Source organism: Chaetomium globosum, genomic scaffold (assembly GCF_000143365.1).
Source record: "Chaetomium globosum CBS 148.51 scaffold_4 genomic scaffold, whole genome shotgun sequence".
Lineage (NCBI taxonomy): Eukaryota > Fungi > Ascomycota > Sordariomycetes > Sordariales > Chaetomiaceae > Chaetomium > Chaetomium globosum.
In genome coordinates, this window is record NT_165979.1 from 4069705 (window position 1) to 4082608 (window position 12904).

The 12904-nt window shown below is 56.2% G+C and overlaps 4 protein-coding genes across 4 annotated transcripts; 1 reads left to right on the forward strand and 3 right to left on the reverse strand.

Annotated features, from left to right (window-relative positions):
• Positions 1 to 3279: 3279 nt before the first annotated feature.
• On the forward strand, positions 3280 to 6184 carry CHGG_05043 (uncharacterized protein; the record flags this gene model as incomplete). The annotated part of the gene is made up of 3 exons (XM_001224256.1): positions 3280 to 4095; positions 4759 to 5151; positions 5561 to 6184. 3 exons carry the CDS (start codon positions 3280 to 3282, stop codon positions 6182 to 6184), a joined length of 1833 nt encoding a protein of 610 aa, XP_001224257.1.
• A 584-nt stretch (positions 6185 to 6768) lies between these two features.
• CHGG_05044 (uncharacterized protein) lies at positions 6769 to 8185 on the reverse strand (the record flags this gene model as incomplete). Its single annotated transcript, XM_001224257.1, has 5 exons — positions 6769 to 6850; positions 6909 to 7171; positions 7254 to 7759; positions 7815 to 7879; positions 8130 to 8185. The coding sequence occupies 5 exons, from the start codon at positions 8183 to 8185 to the stop codon at positions 6769 to 6771; spliced, it is 972 nt and encodes a 323-aa protein (XP_001224258.1).
• Positions 8186 to 9083: 898 nt separating this feature from the next.
• CHGG_05045 (adenosylhomocysteinase) lies at positions 9084 to 10624 on the reverse strand (the record flags this gene model as incomplete). Its single annotated transcript, XM_001224258.1, has 3 exons — positions 9084 to 9096; positions 9163 to 9598; positions 9724 to 10624. The coding sequence occupies 3 exons, from the start codon at positions 10622 to 10624 to the stop codon at positions 9084 to 9086; spliced, it is 1350 nt and encodes a 449-aa protein (XP_001224259.1).
• Positions 10625 to 11688: 1064 nt separating this feature from the next.
• On the reverse strand, positions 11689 to 12902 carry CHGG_05046 (uncharacterized protein; the record flags this gene model as incomplete). Its single annotated transcript, XM_001224259.1, has 3 exons — positions 11689 to 12250; positions 12323 to 12768; positions 12822 to 12902. 3 exons carry the CDS (start codon positions 12900 to 12902, stop codon positions 11689 to 11691), a joined length of 1089 nt encoding a protein of 362 aa, XP_001224260.1.
• Between the last annotated feature and the right edge of the window lie 2 nt (positions 12903 to 12904).

The following is a 12904-nucleotide window of genomic DNA, read 5'->3' on the forward strand; positions in this document are numbered from 1 at the left end:
GAAAGCTACGTCGGCCACACTACGGCGAAGGATGCTGTCAAACGCATGCGCCGAGAAGGCTGCTTGGCGTTGTCGTGTTGCAGGAGGGGCCGGCCCGCAAAGCCGGATCGGCCAAACCTGGGTCCCACCGCAGTCCCCTGCAAAGCTGCCCAGGAATATTGTGTCCGGTTTCCAGATCTCGACGATTGCTCCGAGTTGCTTCTGGTGCATACATGCCTGGGCTCCGCCCGTGCGTGCGGTGAGCAGAGGTTCCAGAAGGCCAGGGAGCGTCGCATCGTCGGTTCAGCAAAGCAAGCCACCCTTCATTCCAAAGTTCGATTCCCGTCGCCTATGCACGAGACTGAAATGGGACGACGAAGCGCGCCTTGGCGGGCCTCAACCTAACATGGAGGGAGATCCCCGAGCAGCCAGAGTTGCGATGGCTGGGCAGCCATTAAAGCCTAAACTGCCACATGGAAATCAGCCAAAACCGAGCAATTTGTCCGATAGCCCTAAACCCTGGATGAACGAGCGGGAACCGCTTCCATCCCGCGTTGCAATTCCTTGGGCGCTTCCCATCCGCCGGGGAACGGCGTCGTGGATGGAAAACGAGGATAAATGGCCGCCGGTGATGCGGCCCTCGCTCAGCGGAGGCAGCTCAGGGGTGCAAAGCCTCTGATCTGTGCACTTGTGCCGCATAACTAACAGGGGGCTGAAGAGTGTTGGGTGTGCCCATCGTCAGGACTCTATGTAACGTTGAATACCAGGTACAACCTGCGGAAACAGATTGCATCTTGCACCGACAAGCCTCCCTGCAGAACTGAGGCGCAGCTATGTTGTTGGACCGCGGCGACCATAACAGGGCCGTCTGTGGAGGTTGCCGCCGTTCGACGGCCGGTCCGGTTGTACGTGAAGTGGGGGAGGTAACAGCGGCGATGGTCGCCGCCGCACCCCACCATCAAACCCAGCGTGTTTGTCCATCGGCGGTGGTCGGGCAAATCAACCGCCGCGGCCTTGCCGCCAACGAGGTGTGCGTGCCCCTCTGTTTCATGCTCAGCTCGCCGTCTGGGCCAGAAGGGGACAAAGGGCGAGCTTGGGTACTTGGGCACGCGATCTGGGCGACCAGCCTCACGGCCATGGCAAACAACAAACCGGGGGATGGGCGTTAGATCGGGGCTTTTCTCTCGGGCATAAGCGATACTGCAAGTCAACCTGTTTCATCTGGGTTAAACGGATCATGGCACAAACGGGGGCTAGGGAAAATCCTGGTCATCTTGCAGGTCAAATCTCGGAGCATCTGTCTCCAAGCCTTCCTATGGGCCATCCACGGACCGGTCAAGATGGCGATCGGGAGTGACTGGCCGGGCGGACCGGCGCTTGTGATCGATACCAGGTCCGCGCGGCACTTGACAGACGACCCAAGCCGCCCACCCCCATGATAAGCGAACTCTTTAACGAGCTGCTGCTGCGTGGAGGGAGCCGCCTCCGAGTCGACAAGTCCAAAAGCATCACAACGTGCCGACACTCGTCGAAGGTGACAAACCAATCGGTGAAAGGGAGCAAGACCCGTCTCTTATGGGGACCCCAGGCGCTTCCGATGACCTCGGGGCCGACCCCGTTGGTTGACTACTCCAGGAAATTGCTAGAGACGACGACTGGTGGAAGTACTAGTTGGCCCACGAAACAAGGAGCGCGGAGTGATCATCCGTGGATGCTCTGTACGTGCAAGGAGCCGATGCCCCAGAGTCGGACCCACCGTCCGCGGAGGAGAACAAGTCTCCCAGGAGAGCAGGCGTATGTGTGTACTTCGGAACATGTGGTCGAAAACTATCTTTGGTACCTACCTTGCCTGGGGCTGTCGTCAGGCCCACCTGGAGTCCGACCTGCGATGGACATACCGGTTTGCTAGTCCATGTCAAAACTAAACATATCGCGCACCAGGCTATATCAAGAAAAATCATGTTCTCCAGCGTTTTATTCCGTGCATCGATGGGTTTTGGGCTGTTCTTTTTTTTTTCTTCAGCAAAGTGGATGTTCCAACGAAGCTGCTGACGCACTGCCAGGTGCCTCGTCTCCGATTTAGTTCGGGCAAAAGCGAATGCCAGATTGGGGGCTGGTTAAAATCAGCATCACCGAGCTTCATCTGGTCCGTGCTTTCTCCCATCCCTCGCTCGTCTGGCCGGGTCCAAGCCGATCAGATTCTCGACTTACTTGTATGAAACTGTAGATTAGGTTACTAAGGCCAGGCAGCAAGGCATTCACTCCCAGGGTTAATCGTCTGTTCTTTTGTTGTTCATTGTAAAATTGTGTGGGTTTTCTCTAGCAAGGCACGGGCCATCGGCTGTGCCTGTGAATCCATCCCCTGGTCTCGGCTGGCTTCTCCAGCGATCCTCCAGATGACCCACTTCAGCTTCCACTTTTTCCCTCGCTCGCTTGTGCCCGTGTCGGCTCCAGCGAGGGGAAACGAAGGGGAGATAGCCGACCTTCTTGGGCATCTCGTCAATTGTCGATTCGCCCTTCATCCACTCTTCAACTCTAAACAGACACGGCTGGGCCCGACTGTTGAAAAGACTAGGGTTGCTCCGTACACATGTCACTAGTAAACGTCCGCTGAACCTTGGCCCCCCATGAATAGTTAAGTCACTCCCTCTTCATCTTCCATCATGCCTCTGCCGCCCCTCCGAAGATCCAGGCCCACTTCACTTTCCGTCCTCCCTCCTGGCATGGGGGGCTGAAATCAGACCAGACCACCCATGGGACCGCCCTTCGAGCGCCCGTTCCGGGCCGTGTCAAGGATCAAATTTTCGAGAGCCGTTAGGTGCAAGCTCGGGCGCGCAAATGCCCGCGTACATGCAAAACGACAGCCAGTCGATATCTGCATCCTCCTCATCTTCCTCGTCCATTAGCTCTTGGTATGGAAGATGTTCATGTCGGGGAATCCAGGGAGGCTAGGATCGTGCATGCGTGCCTGCGGGCCGGGGCCTCCTTAAAAAGCCCCGGCCAACAGTGGTGATGAGAACAGGGGGGTGGTCGAAGTGGCTGCGGGCCTGCGAGGAAGTTACCGGGAAGAGACACCGCGCCTGCACCCTCGCCAATCGAAGTACCTGACCCATGTATCCGTACCTTTTTGGACTTGTGCACACTGCACATCGTTGATGAATTTGAGGGAAGCAGCCACACCAACACCAGGCAGGTCAGTCCACAGGAAAGGCGGCCCCGGGTCGCGTCTCTCCCCTTGTCGCCTTTTTTTAGGGTCGTGGAATCGTGGCTCCATAAAAAAAACTAATTAAATTCCCAATCATGGCTCAACCCCCCGAAGCTGCCCCGTTGCGACCGCAGTCGTCTCGAGACTCGGCTCCTGCTCAGCCGCGTGTGCAGCCAACAAACCTTGACGCGCTTGTTGAGCAGACGCATCCTCGCGATCAGAACCAGCAACCGCACTTGCCACAGCACAAACAACAACTGCAGGAACAACATCCACACTATCATCAACACCAGTATCAACAACAGAACCAGCATTACCAGCCACAGCAGGCCCCATCGGGCACACATCCGCCTGGAGCACCGCAGTACAGCGACGCGACCAGCAACAGCAACAGCAGCGTTGCTCATTCCAACGGCAGTCGGGGCAGACGCAGCCCTAGCATTACCGACGAGAAATCCAAGGCGGATGGTACCTTGCCGGTTGACGCCAACCCAGACAATCACGCGTCGGTTGCAAGATCCATAGACCCAGCTTCAGGCGCCCACAGCCCCCTAAACGACACGCAACACAACGGCGGCGCGACAGGACCAGCGGCCCGTCCGGATATGTCCAACACACAACCGGGGCCCGGGCCCGCCCGGCAACCGGCAACATATGCGAGCCCGCCAACCTATCCTCAAGCTGGCATGTCACCTGTTTCGCACTACATGTACTCGTCACAACCAATTCCGTCCGACCCTTACCGGCCGAGCCCGACTACTCTCCCGAGCATGCGAACGCTCGACCACCGGCAGCCACAAGCACAACCGCAACACGGGATCCCGATGGGAGCACACATAGAGACGGAGCCCAGCAATGCCGGCACCCGCTTCCGCGCATATGGGTTACTATGGCGTCCACCCATCCCACATGTACGGGCTTCCTGATCCCAATGCAATGCGTTTCGCGCTTGCCCCTGGCATGGCCCACGATCCGCGCATTGCTTTGAGCGGGGGAAGACATAAAAAGGTACCAACACAGTGGCACCAACTTTCCGAATAATCCAACCGAAGGACTCTCGAATTGCTGACCATAGGCCTGGATTCTGGCCGATAGGAGATCAAGCGGCGGACAAAAACTGGGTGTCTAACCTGTCGCAAACGCAGGATAAAGGTATGTTTGTTTTTGCTCATCCCCTCTTGCCCTCCTTTTTTTTTAATCCTACTCCATTCGCATCGTCCTCGCCAAAACCCCGGCCCGCACGTCATCCAGATAAATTTGTTGGTCCCGTCAACCAAATAAGGACCATGTGCTAGGCGACTGCAGCTTGTGGTTGGGGGAGCAAACCAGCCGTTTGGTCGGTTTCACCCCAGGCGCTCGCTTGTGGTCGCTTCGCTGGCCAGATTACCTAACTGCAGCTTGGATTTGAGAAAGGCATCGGGACGAAGGAGCTCTTGAGCTTCTCCCCACCCACTTTTTTGTGACCTACCCATTCCCCTGCTGCCGCCACACACCCAGCTACCAGTTCGGCAAAACTCGACCAGCACCTTTTCATTGTTGACATTGCAAGCTCTAACGCACTTGTGTTGTCTTAGTGCGACGAAGCGCATCCAACTTGTAACAACTGCAAAAAGTCGAAACGCGAATGCCTAGGCTACGACCCCATTTTCAAACCGCAACAAGGCCCTGCAGCAATCCAACCAGCGCCGAGCACCCAACCCCCAGCACCCCCTCCGGCCTCCGTGCCCGCACCTGCCGTTCCGTCCTCCGGGCCGCATCCGTACCAAACGTCGTACCCCCCTCCTCTTCCTTCGAATATTATCCCCGAGCCCGCCCCATCTACGGCCCCGCAAATCATCAAGACCGAGCCCAGTTACGACTACTCAACTGCTATCGATCCGGCACTGCAAGGGTCCGACATTTCCGGCACACGGGCACCCCGATACCACCAGGAACAGCACGGCTACAGGCACGGGCCCAAGGAATTGGTGATTCGAACGATTTGCGAGGTGGCACCCCCCTCCTCTTCCATTCTGTCAGCTCTCTCTTCAACCTCCATCGCGAGAGATCATGTCCGCTCATACAATTTTATCCAGCAAAAGAAGATGAAGGTCGATGAGGCTTCTCGCTCTTAGCGACACGCCGCCCCAGGCATCGACTGCACCACTCGTCCCCCGAGATGCTCGTCGAGATTACGAAGTTGTATAACGAGGTCTACGCGCCGGGGCCTCTCCCTCTTCTTTGAGTCGCGATGGTACGAACTTCGCGAAACCCCGAGCGGACAACGGCCGAATCCTGCTTGCAGCCATTCTCCACAACAACCAGTCCTCTTGTTTCCCTCTTCACTTCGTTTTATCCAGACAATATCTAGAAATCGATAAGTACCAAGTTCTGTAGGATATGATCTCTTCTGGTCATCTCGAGTCGTCCGTTGTCTGGGCGCTCGCATGCCTTCCTCTCTCAATCCCATTCACCCCACGCCAGCAACATCCGGAACCAGCTCCCGCCGAAGACGAACTCGGGGAGGTACGCGGCCGTCTGCAGGTTTTCGAGGCACTCCTGTCGGGCGAAACACTCGCAGTCAACCCTCTCTCGCCGCCCCCTACTAGCAACGTCCACCCATTGCGAAGAAACGAGCTAGAGTTCTGGTATCATCTTGCCCAATATCTCCTCCAGGAAAATGCGTCTTCCTCGCCTGCGGGTGTGTCGAGCAGAGAGCATTCCTTGGGCGTGATGAGAGATCTATTGGATGGTCGGGAAAACCGCGATGTTCTTTACAGCATCGCGGTACTAAGAGAGTACACAGCGCACTGGGACGCCTCCTACAGCGAGCAAAACGTGCCCTCGCACCTGGAAGAATCGGATTCCCGGAGTAAGCTCGCTGTCGCGACAAGGTTCATTCGAGACGAGTCCAACGTGACTGGCGGAACAACCAACGTGGTCCGCCGATTCGCCCAGCTTGCTTACTCCGCGTTCGTCCGACCAGGCGCCAATGTGAATAGGAAAAATAACAGGAAATAAGGGCGGTGGCTCACCGAATGTACTTTTGAACATGGCGTTAGAGCGGAGCTGGTTGGCTCATTTTTATTATAGAGCAAGCTGGATTTATTTACATCTGCAGCTTGGGAACATCTCGCGTCGGGTTAGATATTTGACAGCATATTTTGCGTTGCTTGCACCGACATGGCTAGGCTTCGAGCCACTTGTACACTTATATAGAGAGGTCGCGCCGTGGTGTCTAACTTGGTGCTGTGTTGGTCAATGGGAGGGGAAGAGACCGCCCTGGAAGTGGCCGAGAATACCCCTCGTCCTCTACCGAAGTGACTCGCAATGCTATTTTTGATCAAGGGTTTCTGGCTTCCAACTCCCTCCCCAACGGGGCTTATAGCCGGCTGGTTCAAGGCTGTCCCCGTCCTGCTAATCACAACGACGCCTCAGGCCAACTAACCCGCTGGGCAAAGGCTATGGCCCGTAGCTACGGTCAAGAACTGACAGCATTTACGACATAGCATAATAGAAGTTCGTGGCCAAAAGCGAGCCGATTCCCATTGAAGGGCATGCCATTGACATCTTACCGATCCTATCGATGGGATGGCTGCTCCCCTCTATCCTCGCATATCTCGCTGCTCCGGGACCATACTTCGAAGCCGCCCCTCCTCGATAGCCATTCGGACGTTGCTGATAGCCCTAGAAAACTACGTCAGTTACCCGACCCCGTTTGCATGACGAATCAAGTGGGACTTACCACTCCTCCATCTTGGTTTCCGTTTCGACCGTCCAGGTGCCCATGTGCGGAACGAGGAGGACCCGGGGGTTGGAGAGCAGGCCAGGGTGAACAGAGGGCTCCTGCTCATAGACATCGAGGCCTGCCGAGCTGACTTGCCCCGAATCCAGAGCCTCCACAAGCGCCGCCTCGTCTATCACGGCGCCTCGTGCCGTGTTGACAATCACGATGCCCTTTTTCATCTTGGCGAACTCTTTTTGAGATATGATGTGCTGGGTATTTGCCTGCCATTGTGTCAGAGGCCTCGATACAAGAAAAGGGGGGGTGGGGGGGGTGGGTAGGGTTAAGGAGCTCGGGGTTACCCACATTCAGGGGCAGGTTCAAACTCAGGACATCACTCTCCGCCAACAGCTCCTCGAAGCCGACGTATTCCGCCCCGAGTTCCGTCTCGATGTCGGACTCTAGCCTCGTGCGGTTGTGGTATCGAATCTTCATGCCGAATGCCCGCGCTTTCGCCGCCATGTTACGGCCGATACCACCCATCCCAAGAACCCCGAGGACCTTGCCCTGGGGGTCGTGCCCCAGAGCCGGGAGGGTCGACCCCCGCCATTCCCCCGCTCGAATGGCCGCCATGCCCACGGCTAGGTTCCGGAGCGTGCCCAGGAGCAGAAAGATGCCAATATCAGCCGTCGCATCGTCGACGGCCGTCGGTGTGTTGGACACGCTGATGTTGTGGGTAGTGCAGGCATGGACGTCCACTTGGTCGTAGCCGGCGCCGTTGTGGCAGATGAAGCGGAGTGAGCCAGGGAGCGCGTCGAGGAGCTCGCCGTCAATCTTTCCCGTCACTTCGAAGCTGTCAAATGTGCGGTATGCTGCAACGCAGCCGTCGAATGCTCCCGATGCTGCCTCTTCCAGGAAAGTCAGCACGATTGGTTGACTTGGGTGTGAGGACGTCGGCAATCTCCTCGACGGAGGCCCAGGCTGAATGTGCGCTAAATCATGGCCTTAGTTAGTAATGTTCGAGTAAATGGAAGCTCTGACAATGTAAGAAGTTCGGGTTGTATGGGGGGGGAGGGGGGATGGTTGAAAATAAGGCTTCTAATTCTCCCACCGGCTCCCATTTACCCTCTGCCGTCAATTTTTCTAATTGACCCGGACAATCCTTTTTGTATTACACAACCTTGTGTCTGGGGGAGCGTAATATATCTTCCAACACGTGGGCTTGGATAAGAACGTACTCACTGTACAATGACACCCAGCCGCAGGACTTTGGGCCGGCTTCCGTCGTCTGCAGACATGCTGAGGGGTGGCTTTCAGATGCTTCTAAGCCTTCTTTTCATTCAGATCAGTTAGAAGTCGCCAGTGGCGTGGGAGTCATAACCTTCCGGTGTAGAAACGTCGTGTCTTGAAGACAACACTGTTGTGTGGAGCGGGTTGAAGATGGACCATGGCGCACACTGGATAAGCCCCCGCATCGGCCGGTATCACCACCGGTTGACGCACTGCGACTCCTCCACGTCGCGATGCCCGGGTGGGCCGACCAACAGCCCCAATTGGCTATGCCTTTTGCGACGGCCGGTTCAACCCGGCCGGCACCCGGCGAAGTGGTTGGTGAGAGAGATAACTAAGGTATTGTCGACGAGGACTAATCAGCGGTGACGGCAGGCGAATCCGGTCCCGCCGCTGTGGTCCTGCCTATGAAGTCCGGCTTTAACGCTCCGGACAACTTGGGATACATTTGCCGGACCCTGGGCCCGAACACACGAGAGCATAAGTCCAAGAGGAGATTCACAGCGTGGGTGAGCGACCATTGTCGCTATATATTCTATTGGGCCCCGGTTGACGGAGCCACTTGATCTTCTCTGTTTGCCCGAATTTAGAGAAGTGCTCCGGCGCACCAACGCGATAAGTTCTCTGTTAAACGCCGTCCGGTGGGTGTAGGTGGGATATCATGAGCCAAAGCCAACGCCGTACTTTTGTTGAAAATGTGTACCAGACCCCCTTTGCCTTTTACACCCCGCCTAAACCCAATGTACCATGCAAGTCATGCCTGTTGAAAAACAATGCCCCGAAACCCGTCCTAAACATGCCCAATGAGACGTGTCCAGGATGCAAATTGTTGAAGATCTATCGTAAAGAAAAAAGTCCGCATCACGCAGCGAGCTCTAGGCGCGCGAGCAGACACCGCTTGTGAAATTAGTAGCGGTAGCTACAATGCGTTAGCTACAATCACGATACGAGGCGGCTGAAGAGTAGTAGGGCGTGTAAAACGTACTGGTCGGTCTTGTAAGGGCCCTCAACATCCAGGCCGAGGTACTCAGCCTGAACGTTGGTCAGGGTAGTGAGCTCAACGTTGACGTGAGCCAAGTGGAGACGAGCAACCTCCTCATCGAGGATCTTGAGCAGGACGTAGACCTTGGTCTCAAGCTTGCCGCTCTTGCCAAACTCGACGTACTTCTTAGCGAACGCCTCGTCGTTGCTCTTGAAAAGCATGATCTGAGCCAGCACCTGATTGGTAAAGCTGCACGACATAACGAATGAGCTGTGGCCAGTGGCGCAGCCAAGGTTGACAAGGCGACCTTCGGCCAGCAGGATGATGTGGCGACCGCTCTTCATGAGGAAGCGGTCGACCTGGGGCTTGATGTTCTGAACGGATTGGGCGTTGGCCTTGAGCCAAGCGACATCGATCTCAACGTCGAAGTGGCCAATGTCTACCAGGTTGTTGGAGTTAGTATCTCTTAAGAAAAGGCAAGAATAGGGGAAGACAGAGAGAAAGGGGAGGGGGAGGGGGACTGCTAGGCCCAAGGTAACGAAAAAAAAAAAAAAAAAAACATACTGCAAACAATGGCGTCGTTGGGCATGGCCTCGAAGTGCTTGCCAACCAGGATATCGCGGCAGCCAGTGGTGGTGACAAAGATCTGGCCAACCTTGCTAGCCTTCTCCATGGTGGTCACCTCGTAACCAGCCATGGCGGCCTGGAGGGCGTTAATGGGATCAACCTCAGTGACGAGCACACGGGCGCCCATGTCGCGGAGAGCCACAGCACAGCCCTTGCCGACGTCGCCGAAGCCAGCAACAACGGCGATCTTGCCAGCAACCATAACGTCAGTGGCGCGCTTGATGCCGTCGACCAGCGACTCGCGGCAGCCGTAAAGGTTGTCGAACTTGGACTTGGTGACGGAGTCGTTGACGTTGATGGCAGGAACCAGCAGTTTGCCGTTCTTGAGCATGCGGTACAGGTGGTGGACACCTGTGGTCGTCTCCTCGGACACACCGTAGCAGTCCTTCAGCATCTCGGGGTACTTGGCGTGCACCAGCTGGGTCAGATCACCGCCGTCGTCGAGGATCAAGTTGAGCTTCTTGTCATCCTTGAAAGCAACGAGCTGCTGCTCCAAGCACCAGTTGTACTCCTCCTCAGTCTCGCCCTTCCAGGCAAAGACGGGAACGCCAGCCGCGGCAATGGCGGCGGCAGCGTGGTCCTGAGTGCTAAAGATGTTGCACGAGGACCATGTGACCTCAGCGCCGAGGGAAACAAGAGTCTCAATCAAGACAGCAGTCTGAATGGTCATGTGCAGGCAGCCAGCAATGCGGGCGCCCTTGAGCGGCTGGTCAGCGGCATACTTTTTGCGGATCGACATGAGACCAGGCATCTCATTCTCGGCCAACTCAATCTCCTTGCGCCCGAAGGCGGCGAGGGACAGGTCAGCGACCTTGAACTTGTGGGCAGGAGCAGACATTCTGGCGGTGAAAAAGGCGGTTTTGGGGTATCTGCTGGTCGTGAGAATGTCGGAGTAAAAGGAACAATTTCAAGTCGGGCGAGAGAGGAGTGGAGGGGTAGGAAATTATTCGAAAATGTGGGCGGGGCCCTGAGCCGACCTTTAAAGAGGGGTAGAGTTGGCGGGGTGAGGGGGAACTGCAAGGTAAAAATGGGTCCGGTTGAGTTTCCGTGGCCGAAGCAGAGCGGCAGTTCGTTTGTAGGCGACGCAGGACAAAAGGAGGGGCAGGTATGCAAGAAGCGGTGTCTAACGACCGTCAAGGTGCGAATTGAGCGTTTAGGAACAACGACCCATAATTACTTGTGGGGACAGCCGGTTTTGTTTTATTTCCTCTCCGAGTAGGAGATCAAATATTTCAGAGCCTACCTACCTTGTCAGAAACTAGAATGGGTAGTGAGAGAAAGCCCAAGTGAGACGGGCCGCGGAGTGAACAAGCGCGGGCACCGCCGAAAAACGGCGAAGGCCCGGTGCCCGCAGCCAGACATATCGGTGAAGAGGTGCAGGTCCGACCCCCCTCAATTAACCCCTTTTGGGCATGACCCCGCCGCTCACTTTCTCTCAACCTCCAATCGGGGTGTTAAATGCAGAAACGCAGCCGGGAGCCCAGTTTCGGCAGCCACGGCATCTTCCCCCCGTTGGATCCCGATTCCGAGTAACGATACTCTGTACTCCGGTCTGCCCGGGGATGAAGATTTAGGTAATCGACCCCAGAATTGGCGAGATCTACAGCCACAACACCGCTTCGTTGAATGGTTGCGGGTAGGTAGAAATCACTCATTGCGCCCCTTAGTAAACCTAGGACCGCAGGTTTCATTGTCTATGCCGCTGTCTCGTTTAAGCGAACCGACCTCCTCAGGCCAAATAACGCATATAATCCGAGGATAGGCATCATGGCTAGCCCGGAAACGAGTGTAAGCTAACAAACAAGCCCATAACCCGGAACGCCAGACCTAATGCACTCGAGATACCCCAGCCGTCGCGCCCACCCGCCGCATCTCCGCCGCCCACTTGATAGAAAACTCCGGTCACTCGGGCAGTAAGTTCCCCCTCACGGCGAACATCTTAGTGGTAATGCTCGCAGTGAAACCATCCACTTGCTTGCTGTACTGCTCAACTTGCCGAGCGTTGAGCATGCCCTCAAGCCGGCTGGGCTCCTGCGGGAGTTTGAAGAGTCTCTGCCACTCATCCTCAGGAAGGGGCTGTTGCTTTGCTGCTAAGCGCGCAGCATTCTCTGCCTTGCGCTTTGTTTGCCATTGTGTGATCTTGAATTGCTCACGGGTAAGCTGCCGCTGATAGTACTGGTGGTTGTTGAGATCGGAGTAGTGGGACTCGATGCTATCGAGCAACAAATCGCAGGTCTTCTCGAGGAAAGGATCGATCGAAAGATCCAGAGTGTCGAAGGATGGGTGCGCGGGCAGTTGAGCGGGATCGCGACGGATGTCTTCGAGCGAAGCCGGAAGCGGGATCTCGGCCGACTTTGGTGGGGCGGGGATTTGGTGCAGGAATGAGGTGAGGAGATGGGAGTTGTGGACAACCACAGGGACTTCGACGAGGATATCCCTAAATGTTAGTTTCGACTTCTGGAGGCTAATCGAGTCCGATTCAAGTCAGTGACAATGGCCAAAAGACACAGGGGCCGTGGTCCAAGAGTGCTCTGACCTTTCCGTTGTAAACTTCCCCTCCTTGAAAGCAGCCATGAACTCCGGCGACAACCTAAAAGCGCGTAGACTCAGGGCGCCCTGAGAACTTCTGCTGACATCGTGGACGAGCGCAACCGTCTTGTCATTGTCGCGCTGGTAATGGTGTTGGTTCTCGATGAAGCTAAGGTTGATGAAGTTCCCCATGGTCGCACTCGTGTACCAACCGACGTTGTTCGCATCCACATTAACCTCCTTAAGGTGTCTAATCATCTCGTTCTGGTAGGCGATGTTGGCTTTCGCGCGGGGAGCGGCCGCGGCAAGGCTAGTTGCGTCGGACTGGTGGCTGTCGGTGCCGGAGACGTCGACCGTGGGGAACGGGAAGGCATTTGTGATTTCGATAACTCCATTGTTGTCCATACCCACAATGGATCCCGTGGCGGTGGTCGGGAAGCTCGAGGAGCAGTGCTTCACAATCTTCATCACCACCTGGCACCACTGTTAGCGATGCGCCCAAGCACATGGCGGGGCACTTGGTCCTTGTCTGAAATTTGGCTGGGTACATACAAGTGACTCGACCTGCGCCGACTTGCACGGCACATCC